The sequence below is a fragment of the Aedes aegypti genome, chromosome 3 (genome assembly GCF_002204515.2).
Source record: "Aedes aegypti strain LVP_AGWG chromosome 3, AaegL5.0 Primary Assembly, whole genome shotgun sequence".
In the NCBI taxonomy this organism is placed as follows: domain Eukaryota; kingdom Metazoa; phylum Arthropoda; class Insecta; order Diptera; family Culicidae; genus Aedes; species Aedes aegypti.
In genome coordinates, this window is record NC_035109.1 from 52,241,588 (window position 1) to 52,257,464 (window position 15,877).

Below are 15,877 nucleotides of genomic sequence, written 5' to 3' on the forward strand. Positions count from 1 at the left end.
TAGTAATCGTTTCGTTTCAGATAGACAACGTTCAACACTAGAAATACTTATCGAAAATTACTAGTTCACTAAAGTTATGCTGCTTTGATAAGACTGCTTGGTATTAGGTATAGAACTCTAGCGCTAACACACTAACGCTCTTCTTTCGGATTTCTTTATTCGGCAGGTCTACGCTTAGAGAATACTAAAACAGTAGCGAGCATTTTTGTCAGATTTTCATAATAGTTTCCCTAACGTTACTGTAAATACAACTAATCAAACAAACTACTGGCAACACTGACCCGATTTGGCACGAACGCATCCATCGCAGGAGGCGAGCAAAATTAACAGACTCGGGAATACTATCGTTTCGATTCACTGTATAGAAATTCGACTCAACTAAAAAATATGCTTGGTAATGGGCGCGGTTCTGGTTGAGGAAATCAAAATTACTCGTCACCCTGCAGTACAAATCAAACATCTTAACCAAACAATTGGACATATTTCCCTTTTCGACAGGCAACCGGCATGGTGAAGCAGCGAGCAGCGATTGGCGTTGAATGAATCCGAAACCGGGAACCAAAATTACCGTGCTCGTTCCTTCCGTATTACAAGATTGAACATATTTATTTATTAGCGTGAAACTGGCAACCCTTCCTCAGCCACCTCATCGCACGTATCACAAACACACACGTACAGACCTACTTAAACATAACATCGTGTGATTGGAAACAATAGTTCTAACAACGATCGTCTCGGCAGAATGTCAGCGTTGTTAAATAATTGTGTGTATGCGTGACTTCATGTTTCTTGTTCTTTTCCCACCTCTCACAAAAATCAGCCAGATATTAACCGAAGCAAGCCGTTGTATGGTCAATAAGTAAGCGTTATGTTTTATTAACGACACCGTTAATAAGATCAAAGTGAGCGTTGATCAAATCAGATTTGGATATCGCATTCGAAGGTACGCCTAAATTTATATCGATTCTCACTTTCTTTCTTATGGAAATTAATAAACATCATTTAAGTAAGTGTTATATTTGTGTTTTTCGTTTTTTACATCTAACCTGTTACGTTTGAACTGTCATACTACCCGAAAAGTCCTTTAGGCTTATATTACTCTTGTCTCTGCACAATTCTATCATATTTTTATTCTATCTTCCGCTTCTCCAACCGAAATGAAAAATGTCTCCACACTCCGAACGATGACTACTTTGGATGTAAATTGCATCTCAGATTACGTTAAGCGAGGTAGAATGCTCGCTCTTGTCCGCGCCAAGTGCACTTGAGTCTGTTTTTGTTTTATTTATATTACGTTGCTAGGACTTCATGAAAAAATGAAAAGAAAGAAAAAAAAACTCCGGCACCCTCTCTCCTTTCTCTTCCCGCAACCGAAACGCGCTCCGGGTGCAGAGCAAAACAACTAGCTACCGTATTTACCATTGCGCTTCGCTCGCTTCGGCGTTGCGAGTTTGTTCGGGAAAAAGTTTTGTGCCTCCATCAAAACACAAAACAGAAGAAGCGAAAAAAAACTACAATGCATAAAATATGTCGCCGTCCACCGTCGACCGTTGGAAAATCTGCACAAGCAAAGTGCAAAGCAAGGAAGCGAAGCAAAATTTCATAAATAAATCATCGCACCGGGAAATCAGAAAATCGGAAAATCACAACCCACCGCCCTCTGCCATCGAAGTAAGCTTTGCCGCATGGCGAACGCACAGCTGGTTGTCAGGGAAACCCAAGATGGATGGCGGTGGTGATTGCCCAGTGTCGTCGGTTTGAGGTAATCTTGCGACGTAAATTGGCTCCACTTGAAATTTTTAGAGTCGATTTCCCAGAGATTTCTGGCGAGATCTGGCGATCTTTGCGTTTGTGCGAGAGGTGCAAGTATTGTTTTTGGCATCGAATCTTTTGCAAAAAGTTAAGGAAATACGTTTCAAGTACTTAATCATCCAGTCGGTAGAGATAGTCAATAAATTTAAGAGGATTATCAGTTATTTGTTTATTCATTGAGAATTTGAGAGAAATCCATTAGACTATTTGCGGACAGTCAATAAATAAATAGGATAACAAGATAATAAGCTGGTGAGTGTTATATCCGAATATCCTTAAGTTTTAATGCAAAACATTCAAAAAGAAGATAGCACATTCCAAAAAAAATCTTCATAAGTGAACTAAGAAATCATATTCAAAAATCTTCCGTTAGAAGTTCGACAGTTTTTTTCCTGGATTTATGTAAAACCAGGTCGTTTCACTTCTTCCCTAATATTTCTGAAGGAAAGCTTTCCGGATGCTTCGAAGCTTGGAAGCTTTTTCCCCAGAAGCTTGGAAGCTTCTTCCCCAAAAGCTTGGAAGCTTCTTCTCCAGAAGCTTCTTCCATCTAGAATCTTGGAAACTTCTTCCTCAGCAGCGTGGAAGCTTTTTCCACAGTAGCTTGGATGCTTCTTCTCCAGAAGCTTGGTAGCTTCTTCCCCAGAAGCTTGGGAGCTTTTTCTCCAGAAGCTTGAAAGCTTCTTCTTCAGAAGCTTGGAAGCTTCTTCCCCAGAAGCTTGGAAGCTTCTTCCCCAGAAGCTTGGAAGCTTCTTCCCCAGAAGCTTGGAAGCTTCTTCCCCAGAAGCTTGGAAGCTTCTTCCCCAGAAGCTTGGAAGCTTCTTCCCCAGAAGCTTGGAAGCTTCTTCCCCAGAAGCTTGGAAGCTTCTTCCCCAGAAGCTTGGAAGCTTCTTCCCCAGAAGCTTGGAAGCTTCTTCCCCAGAAGCTTGGAAGCTTCTTCCCCAGAAGCTTGGAAGCTTCTTCCCCAGAAGCTTGGAAGCTTCTTCCCCAGAAGCTTGGAAGCTTCTTCCCCAGAAGCTTGGAAGCTTCTTCCCCAGAAGCTTGGAAGCTTCTTCCCCAGAAGCTTGGAAGCTTCTTCCCCAGAAGCTTGGAAGCTTCTTCCCCAGAAGCTTCTTCTCCAGAAGCTTGGAAGCTTCTTCTCCAGAAGCTTTGAAGCTTCTTCTTCAGAAGCTTGGAAGCTTCTTCCCCAGAAGCTTGGAAGCTTCTTCCCCAGAAGCTTGGAAGCTTCTTTTCCAGAAGCTTGAAAATTTTATACAAAAGCTTAAAAAGCTTCTTCCCCAATAGCTTGGAAGTTTATTCCCAGAAGCTTGGGAGCTTCTCTCCGGAAACTGATAAACTTCTCTGGAAACTTGGAAGTTAATGCACGAAAGCTTTGAAGCTTTTCTTCGGACGGTTAGAAACTTCTAACTTGGAAACTTCTCTCCGAAAAAAAAATGAAAGCAAGTATCGAAGCTTGAAGAAGGCAAAATACAGAAATGAGTGATGAAAGGCCGAATAGTAAAAAGTCGGGTTCGATTTAGGCTAAAAGACTTACAGCCAACAATCCCATTGATACTTGAAAACTTCTTCCCGGAAGCTCAGAAACTTCTTCCAGAAAGCTTCTGAAGTTTCTTCCTTGAAGTGAAATTTTTAAAGATTCTTTCGTAAAACTTCTAAAGCTTCTTCCGTGAAACTTACTCCAGGAAGCTTGGAAGCTACTTTCCAAAAAAATCGAAGATTGCTCCTGGAAGTTTGGAACTCATCTTCCCAGAAAATATCAACGCTTCTTTCAGAAAGCTTGAAACGCTTTTTTTCAAGAAGCTTCTTCTAGAATGTCAATTTTATCTAGGAAACTTGGAAGCTTTTTATTGCAAGCTTTTTAATGAAGCTAGGTGAGCTACTTTTAGGAGGTTTAGAAAGCTCCTCACAAGAAGCTTGGCAAGCTTCTCTCAGGAAAGTCTATTTTTCGAAAGCTTGGAAAACTTCTTACCAGATAAATGGTAAATTTCATGAAACTAGAAAAGCTTTTTCCATGAAGCTTAGAAAGTGTTACATCCCGAAGCTCTCAAATGCGTGGAGAGATTTTTCTACAACGAACGATAACATAGCTGGATACCTAGGATAATAAGCTGGAGGGTGTTATATCCGAAAATCCTTAAGTTGTAGAACATTCTCAAAAAAAGATAGCACATTCAGAAAAAAAAACAATCTTCATAAGTGAACTGAAAAATTATATTAAAAAATCTGCCCTTAGAAGTTCGACAGTTTTTTCCTGGATTTATGTAAACCTAGTACCGTAATTTCGGGTGAAATTGATCATATTTCACGGTTTTTCTAGTCTGTTTTCTATAGTGTTAACAATGTCAAACAACTAAATGCAGGAAAACAAGTACGAAGGTGAGCTTCATCGACTCATGTAGCGAAACTTTCTAACAAATGTCATTTTAATGTTAACAAATATCTCTAAAATAAAAAATCAGGGGATCTCATTTCGGGGTGAAATTGATCACTTGTCTATGCCACTAATGTTAGTTTCCAAAACAACTCTACATGATAAATTTGAGCACTCTGAATCCGAATATGTTTGTCAAATTCTTAACAATGCAATATTTATATAAATAATGAACAATTAAATTTCAAGAAATACGCGGAAAACGCCTAAATGTATGCAATTTCCTAAGGAATTCAATGATATCTAACAGAAATTTAATTAATTCAACCATATGAGCTAATTGGTACGAGTTTTGGTAATGAAATCTGGTTTAGGGAGCATCAAGCATCCTCACAAACTTTCAGATTTATACCATGTTCAAATCCTTGCTTAGAAATAGAAGTTTATAGGTGTTTGTCAATACTGCACCGTGCATGATTTTGAAATTTTACATTATTTTCATAGTAATAAACATTCTTTAACGCAGAAAAACACAACAATACAGTTACGACAAACAACGTTCATTTATTGTAGCTTACATTGATATTTGTGCTCCATTACGAATAAATAAAATCGTGTGATACGATGATCAATTTCACCCTTCTGATCAATTACACCCGATTTTACGGTAGTTCACTTCTTCCCTAATGTTTTGTTGTTTCTAACGGAAAATTTTCCGGGTGCTTCGAAGTCTAGAAGCTTGGAAGCTTTTGACGTTAACTACGTCTTACGGAAATATTGCAATTTTAGGGAAAACTTTCCGTTTTACGGTTCAACGAAAAGCTATCGCAGCTGTCACATCACTGATTTGCACTGGCAAATCATCAGTAGGCTTCAATGATACCTTGGATACCGTCTTGATGATTGTTGTTCTCTTTTTCATGCATACTATGATTGAATTGTTTGCTTCACTGATGGAATGATTTCGAAGCCTCAAAGTTCTATTGACAGCTGCGGTAGAACTCTGCGGCTACCGCAAACTGGAAAATTTTCTTAACAACCGTAATATACTCGGTGTCAATTGAAAATCTAAAATGTTGCGACCGTCACGAAATTATGTAAGATTTTGAATACTCATAACATCGGTCGGAAATTTATACAACATTTTACTCAAATGGAGAAAACATTTGATTTTTGACGATAGACTGTCGAAAATTGGGAAAATGTCGATTCCTTTCTAACAGAGATCTTTTGACGTCAGATCTCGAAGCAGCAACTAAAATCTTTCGAATGAAGCATAAAGATTATCTCTGGGACATTTCTTAATTTTTATATATCTATTTAAAAAACTGCTTCCGTCAGTTGCTCCAATATTGGAGCACGACGGCAACTACTGGTGCAAGGGAGCAAATTTTTTGCGTAAACTTAATTATTTATATGACTTTTTGATAAAATAAAAAACTGAAATTTGCCAAACTAGAGGCGATCTATCCACCTAAAATAGCGCAGGTCGTTTTTATCAAAAAATGTTACAACCATTGGTACCGCCACCCTACTGGGTGTCAATTTAAAATCCAAAATGTTTCGACCGTCGCGATATCATGTTAGAGTTTGAACTAAAGGAAGGCTGCAACTATGACAAATTCAAATGCAGAAATTCACTTGGCGTAGTTAACGTCATGCGGTCGAGTCTTGTACACAACCCCCTCTGATTTTTTTCCCCAGAAGCATGGAAGTTTCTTCCATAGAAGCTGGGAAGCTTCTTCCCCAGAAGCTGGGAAGCTTTTTCCCCAGAAGCTTGGGAGCTTCTTCCCCAGAAACTTGGAAACTTCTTCCCCAGAAGCTTGGAAACTTCTTCCCCAGAAGCTTGGAAGCTTCTTCCCTAGAAGCTTGGAAGCTTCTTCCCCAGAAGCTTGGATGCTTCTTCCTCAAAGTGTGGTAGCTTTTTCTGAAGTTTGGAAGCTTTTCCAGAAGCATGAAAGCTACTTCCCCAGAAGCTTGGAAATTTCTTCCCCAGATGCTTGGAAGCTTCTTCCCCAGAAGCTTGGGAGCTTCTTCTCCAGAAACTTGGAAGCTTCTTCCTCATAGTGTGGTAGCTTTTTCTGAAGTTTAGAAGCTTTTCCAGAAGCATGAAAGCTTCTTCCCTAGAAACTTGGAAGCTTCTTCCCCAGAAGCTTGGATGCTTCTTCCCCAGAAGCTTGGAAGCTTCTTCCTCAAAGTGTGATAGCTTCTTCTGAAGTTTGGAAGCTTTTCCAGAAGCATGAAAGCTTCTTCCCCTGAAGCTTGGAAGCATCTTCTCTCAAAAGCCTTGGAAACATTTGCCTCGAGAATCTCGGAAGCTTGTGTCTCAAGAACATCTGCTACTCTGAAGCTTCTGCCAGGAAGCTTGTTAACTTTTCCCCGGAATCTTGGAAGCATCTTTTCGGAAAGTAGGAAAGCAAAGAATGAGGCTAGTAGAAGTCAAACTATAGTTGATCAAATGTCAGACTGTAGAAAGTCAGTTTTGATTATGGTTGATAGACTAACAGTCAACAATCCCTTCAATACATGGAAACTTAGAAAGTTCTTCCAGGAAGCTTCTAAAGCATTTTCCTCAATAGCTTGGAAGCTTTCTCTCCAGAAGCTTGGGAACTCCTTTCCCAGAAACTTGGAAGCTACTTCCCCAGAAGCTTAGATGCTTCTTTCCCAGAAGCTAGGAAGCTTCTTCCCCAGAAGCTTGGAAGCTTCTTATCCAGAAGCTTGGAAGCTTCTTCCCATAAGCATGGAAGCTTTTTCCCTAGAAGCTTGGTAGCTTTTTCCCCAGAAGCTTGGAAGCTTCCTCCCAAGAAGTTTAGAAACTATTACTCCAGAAGCTTGGGAGCTTCTTCCCCAGAAGGTTGGAAACTTCTTCCCCAGAAGCTTTGAAGCTTATTCCCCAGAAGCTTGGAAGCTTCTTCTCCAAAAGCTTGGAAGCTTCTTCTCCAGAAGCTTGAAAGCTTCTTATCCAGAAGCTTGGAAGCTTCGGCTTCAGGAACCTCGGAAGTGTTGAGTAAAGTTTTGAGTTGAGAAGGATCTATACGACTACACAATACGAACAATAAGTATGAAAATATACGTTTTTTTTTAAATATAAAGTAAGACCAAAAATATGTTTGAAATACAGGCTGATAAAATCATGTTCACATCGTATGCACTAAGAAAAATGAGCATATGAATGGCATATGACTTATACGTTAAATTACGATATTGAACGCTTATTTTTTCAATAAGATAGGGATATCATGATCAACAGTGTTGACAACAGCACATAATTAGAGCTTCAACATCAACAACTTTGATCAAATTGAAAGATCAACCTTGCTTGATAAAAGCCTTCTAAATATGCTCAAAAGTTGAAGGAATCTGTTATCAACAACGAAAATAAGGGGAATTTTATTGATAATTGATCTCATTTTCGGGCTTATGCTCTGCTGTAACTCATCACGATAATTACAACTTGCGAACTTAACCGGTGATAGACCGATACAGTTATAGCCAGCCCTGGTAATGTAATAAAATTAATAATTAATGAGGTTGAGTTCAATATATCACATTTCAATTCTGAAGCAGAAACTTATTATAATGAGGAATCGCTTAAAAGAGATAAATATTGCGGTACATGAAAAAAACTTTTATTTATAAAACTGTCTTTCCCAGGTGTCAAAATTTGAACAATGCTTTTTGTTTGCCTACAATGAATGGAATAATTTTCATTCGTTTACATCACTCAGGAAAACTAACGCAAATTCGAGTGATTATCTCAAGGTGAAGATGAATCGAAGCAAAACCTCAAATTTTCAAGAGCACAAATCTGGAAAACCAAACATCCGTTTAAACTGAGAACCTAGCTGGTCGTGACCAATCGAATAAGTTTTCAGCTTAAACGGGTGTTCGGTTCACAAGATTTGTGCTATTGAAAATTTGAAGTTTGGATTTGATTATTCTTCACCTTAATTTTAGTTAAGTTTTTCTACTACTCGTTTAAGAATAGATATAATTTGAATTTTTTTTATACGTTATTGATATTGCACTAAAAATAAATATTACCGTCGGACGGGGCTACTTTTGATTCCGGTGGTTACTTTGGACACTCACCTTTTGAATTTATTTGCAGCATAAATATCAACCTGAGCAATTTTGTATCTTCAGTTCTTTTATTAATCAATGTATGCTCTACCACTAGGCATGAAATGAAATTGTTTTGGAACAACATCAACAATAACAGGATAAACAAGAAAACATTTCAAAAAAGTCCATGTAAATATTCACAAGGTATAAAACATTGACTATGCAAACATGGTTTGAATTGTTCCCAAGTCGTGGAAAGTTATTGGGAGCATAAAAAAACTATGGAACCGTTATGTTTCATGAAAAGTTCTGATAGTGTATTGCTATAAATTGCTGGTTTATTAAAATAATTGATCAAAGGTCTTATTATTACGACTTTTATTTAATTATAATGTTTTGGTTTGTGTATTTTGCAACATAAAAAAATAAAATAAATTTTTGGAAAAGTGAATAGACATACATCACACATATTTCAATACGTACCAACGATAGGTTCACAACATAATCTCTAAAAAATATTTTCTGTCATATTTTACATGAATTTGTAGTATAAAACATTGCATCCTTCTATTTCTAAAATAAACTACTCTTAAGCTAGCAATAAACTGCTAAGAAGCTAAAAGTATATAAAAAAAGGAAACTTTTACTCCCTTACGATCTTGCAAAACTTTACTTCATAGATTGCGTTTCAAATGAAAACTACTTTTTAGCAACAGGTATTGTGATCCTTCTACATATCGTTCATGTTATATGAAGAGGAATAGAAAATACAGTTGTTGTGCATTACTCATTAATCATCGGAGTACCACATTGCAGCAGTTACGTCGTTCGTTTGTCAACTTAAAAACCAAGCACTCGTAACTAATAGTTCCTTTCAAAAGGAAGTTGAAAGTTTGAGTTTCATACTGCAAACTGAAAATTGTGAATAGCATGTTTCGATGAAATTAATTGTTATATATGTGTAATTGTTTCGAGCTTTGTAATTTTCTAAATTATATTTATCAATAAAAAAAGTTCAATAACATCACAATGGACGATAATCTATAGAATCAGTTTGAAACTTATGAAAAAAAAATCATTTTGTTGTCAATTTGTGAAAATTTCTGAAAATGTCCAAAGTAGCCCCTTTTTTGTCTTGAAGGACACACTTTTTTCGCTATTCAAGCATTTTTGTTGTTTTTTGATGGATTTGCTTCATATTACTTACATACACAACTCAAAAGAAGCCTTGTTTGACGGTATATCCAAAGTAGCTCGATTTTGTCAAACTCAAACTCAATTTTGCGCTTTATTATAACATCAACGGTCTAATTCAAACGTTGATAAGCTTGGATACCGTTGTCATTTGATGGCAGCGAACAAGCTTGAACTGACAGCTTCTGCTGCCCACTTGAACAAGGTGTCATCCATAAACTCCGTCGTTATGGTAGTATGACAAGTCTTTACTTATCAAACACTATCAACCATACTATCCCGTAGTTAACCTTAAAATTTGCTCTCACAATCTAAAGGAACGTAGTAACGCTATCTCCGGATCCCACCCGCATCCAAACTCACCTGCAACCGTTTCTGTTTTGATTCTCTCCTTTCGTCGAACCATGCTGTTTAGTTTCCCCTAACGCATATTTACCACAAAAACCCATACAAAAACCGTTCGGAAGGTGTAATTCATTCCTATCTGAAAAGAGGAGAAGCATATAGATAAACTGATATTGAGTAAACTAACACCACTGTGAATTGGTGAACTTGGCACAGAGATAGTGGGATGAATTTGCAGGTTCACTTCCGGCTGTTCGTCTACTCTAGGACTAAGAATCTTTGCCTGGGATCTGCAACACACAGCTGGGATGGCACTATGGGCAGTTTTCATATAGTCTAGCGGTCGAAAATATGTTTGCTGTCTTATGTCATCTATAAGAGTTTCAATTTTCGTAACGATGTACATAGGTTACTTATGCGATTAACCTAATTACGATAGTGTAGTATATTTCAATCAACGAATACCTTGTGTTTGCATTACATTCTTTGATTTTCTTTTTAACTCTAATTTTTCGCATTCCGTATCGACAAAACTACAAAAGGTCCAGCGCTTGTATTCCAGCAATATCTCAATAGAACCGTTTACTATGGAACAGCGAACAAGAAAAACCTATCAAAACAAGTTATTTTCCAAGTTTTTGACCACCTGATCACCCATAGTGGACGGGTGGCCTACGAGGAAACGCATGCTCGCTCGCTCTGTTTGTTAACATCGTCTGAACATATCTATTCGATGGGCTTGGTGAGAGCTGGAAAAGACAGTGAGCGGTGATCATTCCGGCCAGATGCATATGTGTAGTTCGAAAGGGACAGTGACTAGTAAAACTGTTGGTACGAACCATTGATACGAATGTAAGAATGAGTTTCTTTGTCAGTAGCTTAAATTTGAAAAAGTTACTCAAACCTTTAACTCAAAATGTGGTTGGAAATGGTACCCGAGTAGCACACATGTTATAATAGAGGTAGAATAACTCTTATATGACCAGATCTGGGCATATAAGAGTTATTCTGCCTCAATTATAACATGTGTGCTACTAGGGTAATATTGATTCTCAAACAAATGAAATATTTTTAATCTAATAGTTTTTTTTTCTTTTTTCTTTTACAGGAAACCGCTGTAGGAAATTCCTAAAGAATTATGATGCATGAAAAATAACAGTATTAGTTGATGGTCTAGTGCTAAGCTTTTCGTGAAATCGATAATCGAACACCGTGCTGTGAAATGAAGTTCATATCGAACTAATGGTAACAAACTGCTAATTTTTAATTCAAAATAGTTCACCACCGGTACATTGAAGTTTAATGGCATTATCGAACATTTTTTGCTTGTAAAATAATTGGTATTTAAAGAAACACGTTAAACTACGATTAAAAAATATAATAAAAAATCAAAGGATTTTCCAGTATTGTGCTTCAAGTGCGCGTTCGTAAGTAAATGGAAATTTTCGTAACCTGATAATAAGGTAAGTGTTCTCGAAAAGGAGAAAAACTTGAGTTATGTTTTTTGGTAATTAGTGATTGTAAAGTTGTGAAAACGGTGCAGAAAATCGATTGATAAGTTTAATTGATTCCGTTTTTCGGGATCCTTTCATAAGGTTGGCTTTTGAGATTAGAACTAGAGGGTCTTGTTTCCCGGACTCAAAAAATCCCTGGATTCGGGATTTTATTTTCCGAAATCCCGGGAAATCCCGAGGAAAAACTTCTTCTTAAACGACTTTAAAACGATCGGAAAGGAAGCTGAAGCAAAGTTGTGTTTTATAGAGCAGTTTCACCAGGTTATACAGTTGAACTATATACAAAAAAACACTATCGTATCCACATTCGACGTCAGAAGTCGAGTCTAGTACACGACACTGAAGACGGCCTTACAGTTGAGGGCGAAATACGCGTATCTGTCAAAGGATACAAACTCTAGTGGAATTAAATGGTATAGTACTGAATTCGGTTTTTCATCTTCTTTTATGAATTCCACTAAACAGCTCAATGATTTATTGTCAGAAGTTTTTAATTACTAGTGGTCCCGACAAACTTCGTCTTGTCATCAAGTAGGCTGTTGAAAAACGCTATGTATCGTCCCACACAAAATGGTAGCTCCGATTACTCTCGTTTTTCTAACTTTCCTGGCGAATATCCATGTATTTTTACACACACAAACACGTCGGAGCCCTTGACGTACAAAGCGGAGAAAAAAAAAATATCCAAATCCGTTGACCCGTTCCCAAGCCATTTCGCGACATACCAACACCATTCCATTTTTATTTATACAGAAGATAGATAGATAGATAGATAGATAGTAAACTTCTGGGAGGGAGGCACCGATACTACACACGAAATATAGAACAGCGTTTGTTTGAACTGCAAGATAACTCCAGCTTGCCAACAACAATCAAGGCAGGCTTGGGGAAAACTGCTAGTTTTCTTTTGTTGTGTACTTTCGATCTTTCTTGACAAACATGGAAAAAAGGCCAGTTTTCTATGCACTAAATATTAATTTCCATTGGAAAAAGTAAAACGATGCGTTTTTCAATGCTTTATATTCAATCAGTTGAAAGGTGCTCACGTGACATTACTCGCATTATGTGCATTAATTGATTTTCATTCAATTTTTGTCACCTTTGATGAAATGCGAAAATGTGTTTTAATCAGTTACACGCTTTTTCCATGTTAGTCCAATGTGTGAGATCTGGGCTCACAGTGACAGTTCGTGACAGCGGAATCCCGGCTCACTATGACGTACAGAAATTTTGTATTGGTTTCTCTCTCCCAGGTAAACTTCAAATAAATTTCGATAGTGATGCGGTCAAAATATGTGATACAAATCACTATCTAATTTAACTGAAAAAGCTGTTAGAATCAACCCTCATGATCATCCATGTGTTTTATTTACATTCGCTGCCACAAAAAAAAAAATGCCTTTTGAAGGGTTGGCACAACAACCGCAGGATTTTAATATGTTGATAAATTTTACTACACCAACACATTAGGTCGACAATTTAAACGAATTTCATACGTAAAGAAACCTGGTGAGATTTTTTTTTGGTAAAAAATTAAAGCAAAATTGAAAGTTCCTCCCCCGCCGTATAAATTTGCGATTGGTATCGAATTATAAAAAAAAACCTTCAATACTACCCTCGATATTATTAAACAAATAAATTTAAATATTGACTATGGATTCCAAAATTAAGCAATTTGTCTACTTGAAGTACATACGCGATTGATTTGTCACTTTTGAAATCGGTCATCAGTAGACATAAAAAAACAGAAATGTTTCTGAAGTATAATTTTAAGTTGTGAATGAAATAAAGTTAATTTGCAAATAACGTTACTAGTGTAACTTAATCAGAATACAAGTTCAAGCGAAAGTACCCGTATAAATTCCTTTAAAGTACTAAGTATAAGAATTCTTAATTAATATACAGTTTCGGGGAATCCCGGGATTTTTGAAAATTTCCCGGGAATCGGGATTTTTCAGATCCCGGGATTCTTGGGACAAGACCCTGTAGTTAGAACTATAATACCACGAGGATTCAGGACTTCATTGGATGCCAACGAAAAAAAAAATGAGTTCGGAAGTTCTTCGAACCTTCCAGACGACATTGAACAGGAACTTAATCCTGGAACAGGATACGAATCAGCTTGTAAAAGAGGTTTATCACAACACAGAAACTTGTGTAACGACGTTGAAGAAGACCAAAAGAAGAGAAAGTAGGCCAAGGAAAACGAAAAACCAAAATGATAATTCAGGGAAAGCTAAGATTGTAAGGGATTTTTGGTAACGGATACAATAAACGATTTGGGTTTCTTGATGATAATTGCAAAAAAAAAAAACATGAGTTCACCTCTTTCTTCATTGAACCAACAGATTCATGTCATGAAACAAGCTCGAACGCTATACAAAACTAAAACAACAAGCTACATTGAACAGAAAATATTAGAAAAAACGAAACAAGATAACATGTGCAGGCCTGAAAATGCCCGAAATTTTTATTACAGCGGGGATTCGCTGATTGTAACAGGTATGCCTCCCAACTAGCGAATCCGACCCGTTAGGTGGGACGACTGACAGATGGTGGAAATGCTCCAGGCTAACGCATCTGGAGAGCAAATCGTCACAAAACGCACATATACATGGATATTTGTTCTATATATAGAGATACTTATATGCGTCGGTGCTCAGACGTCAAAGTCAGTTTGACATCTACAGTAGAGTGATGCAAATTTTGAAATGTTTGCTCCCCTACGCTTAAACGCTTTTAATTATGGTAATCAGCATCCTCCCAAAGTTTGAAGTGATTCGGAAGAAATTTTACTGTGCACAGGTCATTTGAAGTTTATATGGAGATTACTATGGAAAACGCCAATCTTTTGTATTCAGCCCTCTATCTCTTCATCATAAGTGAACAAATTCTTCAAATGTGAAATCCTCCCAGCTACAACTTTGCCGAAGACCACTTTTTGATTGGACCTCAGGATAAATTGTTATTAATCATCATAAAGTTGGTTTATATGTAGCATGCTTCACCAACTGTTCGGCAGGCAACAATGGTGCTCCTGGCGGGAAGAATAGATCAAAGTTATTCAGGCTACTATGTTCCGCAGCAAAAAAGCAGTGTTGCTCTGAAAGTAATTGAATGATCATCTCAACATGATTTAGACTTTGTCATCAAAAATAACAAATTATCCTTACGTTCCATCGAAAGGTGGTCTTCGGCAAAGTTGTAGCTGGGAAGTTTTCACATGAGATGAGTGTGTTGACTTTCCCATAGATTATTATGACGATCAGTTAGAGGAATGAACACAAAAGGTTTGCCTTTTCCATAGTAATTTCCATATAAACTTCAAATGGCGTGTGCACAGCCAAATTTCTTCTGAATCACTTCAAATTTTGGGAGGACCATTTTTATCATAATTGACATCGTTTAAGCATAGGGGAGCAAAAACTTCAAAATTTGCATCAGTCTAATCTACAGTTTGATCATATCATGTTTTATGGTAGTTTTTATATGGAAAACGAAAACGATACTATTATGTTATTTATTGTTTGTATTATTCAATCTGTTTAGACTCTATTTAGACTTTGAACATGGTTTTTATCTGTTACTTTCACCTTACTAGATAGGAATTTGAAACATACTATCACATTCTATCATGCAGTTATCGAGTTTAATATATTTGTGATGAAAGGTCTTAGAACATCGACGATGGGGTGAGGGTTTTTCACCCTCGAATTGTCTCGAATTTTCACCCATATCAAATGACAGAATGGATTCATACCTAGAGGGCTGATGGTTCAAACATATGTTAGAATAAACGGCTGATTCTGGAGGTTGAACCTTCATACAAATGTAACAAGCGGCTCTGTTTTGCTTAAAACCAGCTCATAGGTCATGGCGCATAGCATTGGTCTAAGTTGCATCCAACCGAAGGAATAAATTTCTTCCCCAAAAAACTCTTATAGACCTTTGTATTTTTTTTTTAACTGATGCACGAATCGAATCACAGGTGTTTAAACTTTATTATTTTTTTCTCACTGGATGAGGAAATGACTGCCGAATAGCACTTTTTAAATATTCATTCCTTACCTCTTTTTACACAGCATACATTCCTTTAATTTGGAATTTGAAAAACAAAATATGAGCAAAATATTCACAGCACCATCACGAAATATAGTGCAGGACTTAAACAACTATTTGTGTTTAGTTGAACACTCACTCACTCACAATCCATCACTTCCCTAAGCTTTGTAATGTTTTCAGCCACTATAAACCAGTCATTAACACTATTATTACATGTTTTTTTTATATTCTTGCAACAAACACTTTGAATAGAAAGCAAAAGTATGGTGCGTCCGGTTTTCGAAACGGTAGAATTTCATGCTTCAACAGCCGGACACCAATTATTTCTAACAAATACTGGAAACATAAGCAGTTTTTGTCACTTTTCACCGTTTTCAAACATCACTGGACACAAGAATATAGCTCAATTATGCTCAATATCACTTCAAAACGTTTCAATACTTTGAAATTACAAGATTCGTTCAAGCAGTGAATCTTAGGCTTCGACCTAACCAGCGCGAAAACTAACGTTGAGTAT

General features: G+C 37.1%; 1 protein-coding gene across 4 annotated transcripts in view; it reads left to right on the forward strand.

The window, feature by feature from the left end:
• Positions 1–11,180, forward strand: part of LOC5573976 (isocitrate dehydrogenase [NAD] subunit gamma, mitochondrial) — an 84,736-nt gene extending 73,556 nt beyond the window's left edge. Inside the window, exon 5 of one of the 4 annotated variants that reach the window (XM_001654971.2) lies at positions 1,216–1,972. In XM_001654971.2, the coding sequence (XP_001655021.1) occupies position 1,216 (1 nt within the window). In that variant the 3' untranslated portion in view covers positions 1,217–1,972. Of the gene's footprint in view, positions 1–166; positions 1,017–1,215; positions 1,973–10,892 lie in introns of those variants that run through there. The other 3 variants (XM_001654970.2, XM_001654969.2, XM_021855953.1) reach the window with 3 other exon arrangements.
• The last annotated feature ends 4,697 nt before the right edge of the window (positions 11,181–15,877 follow it).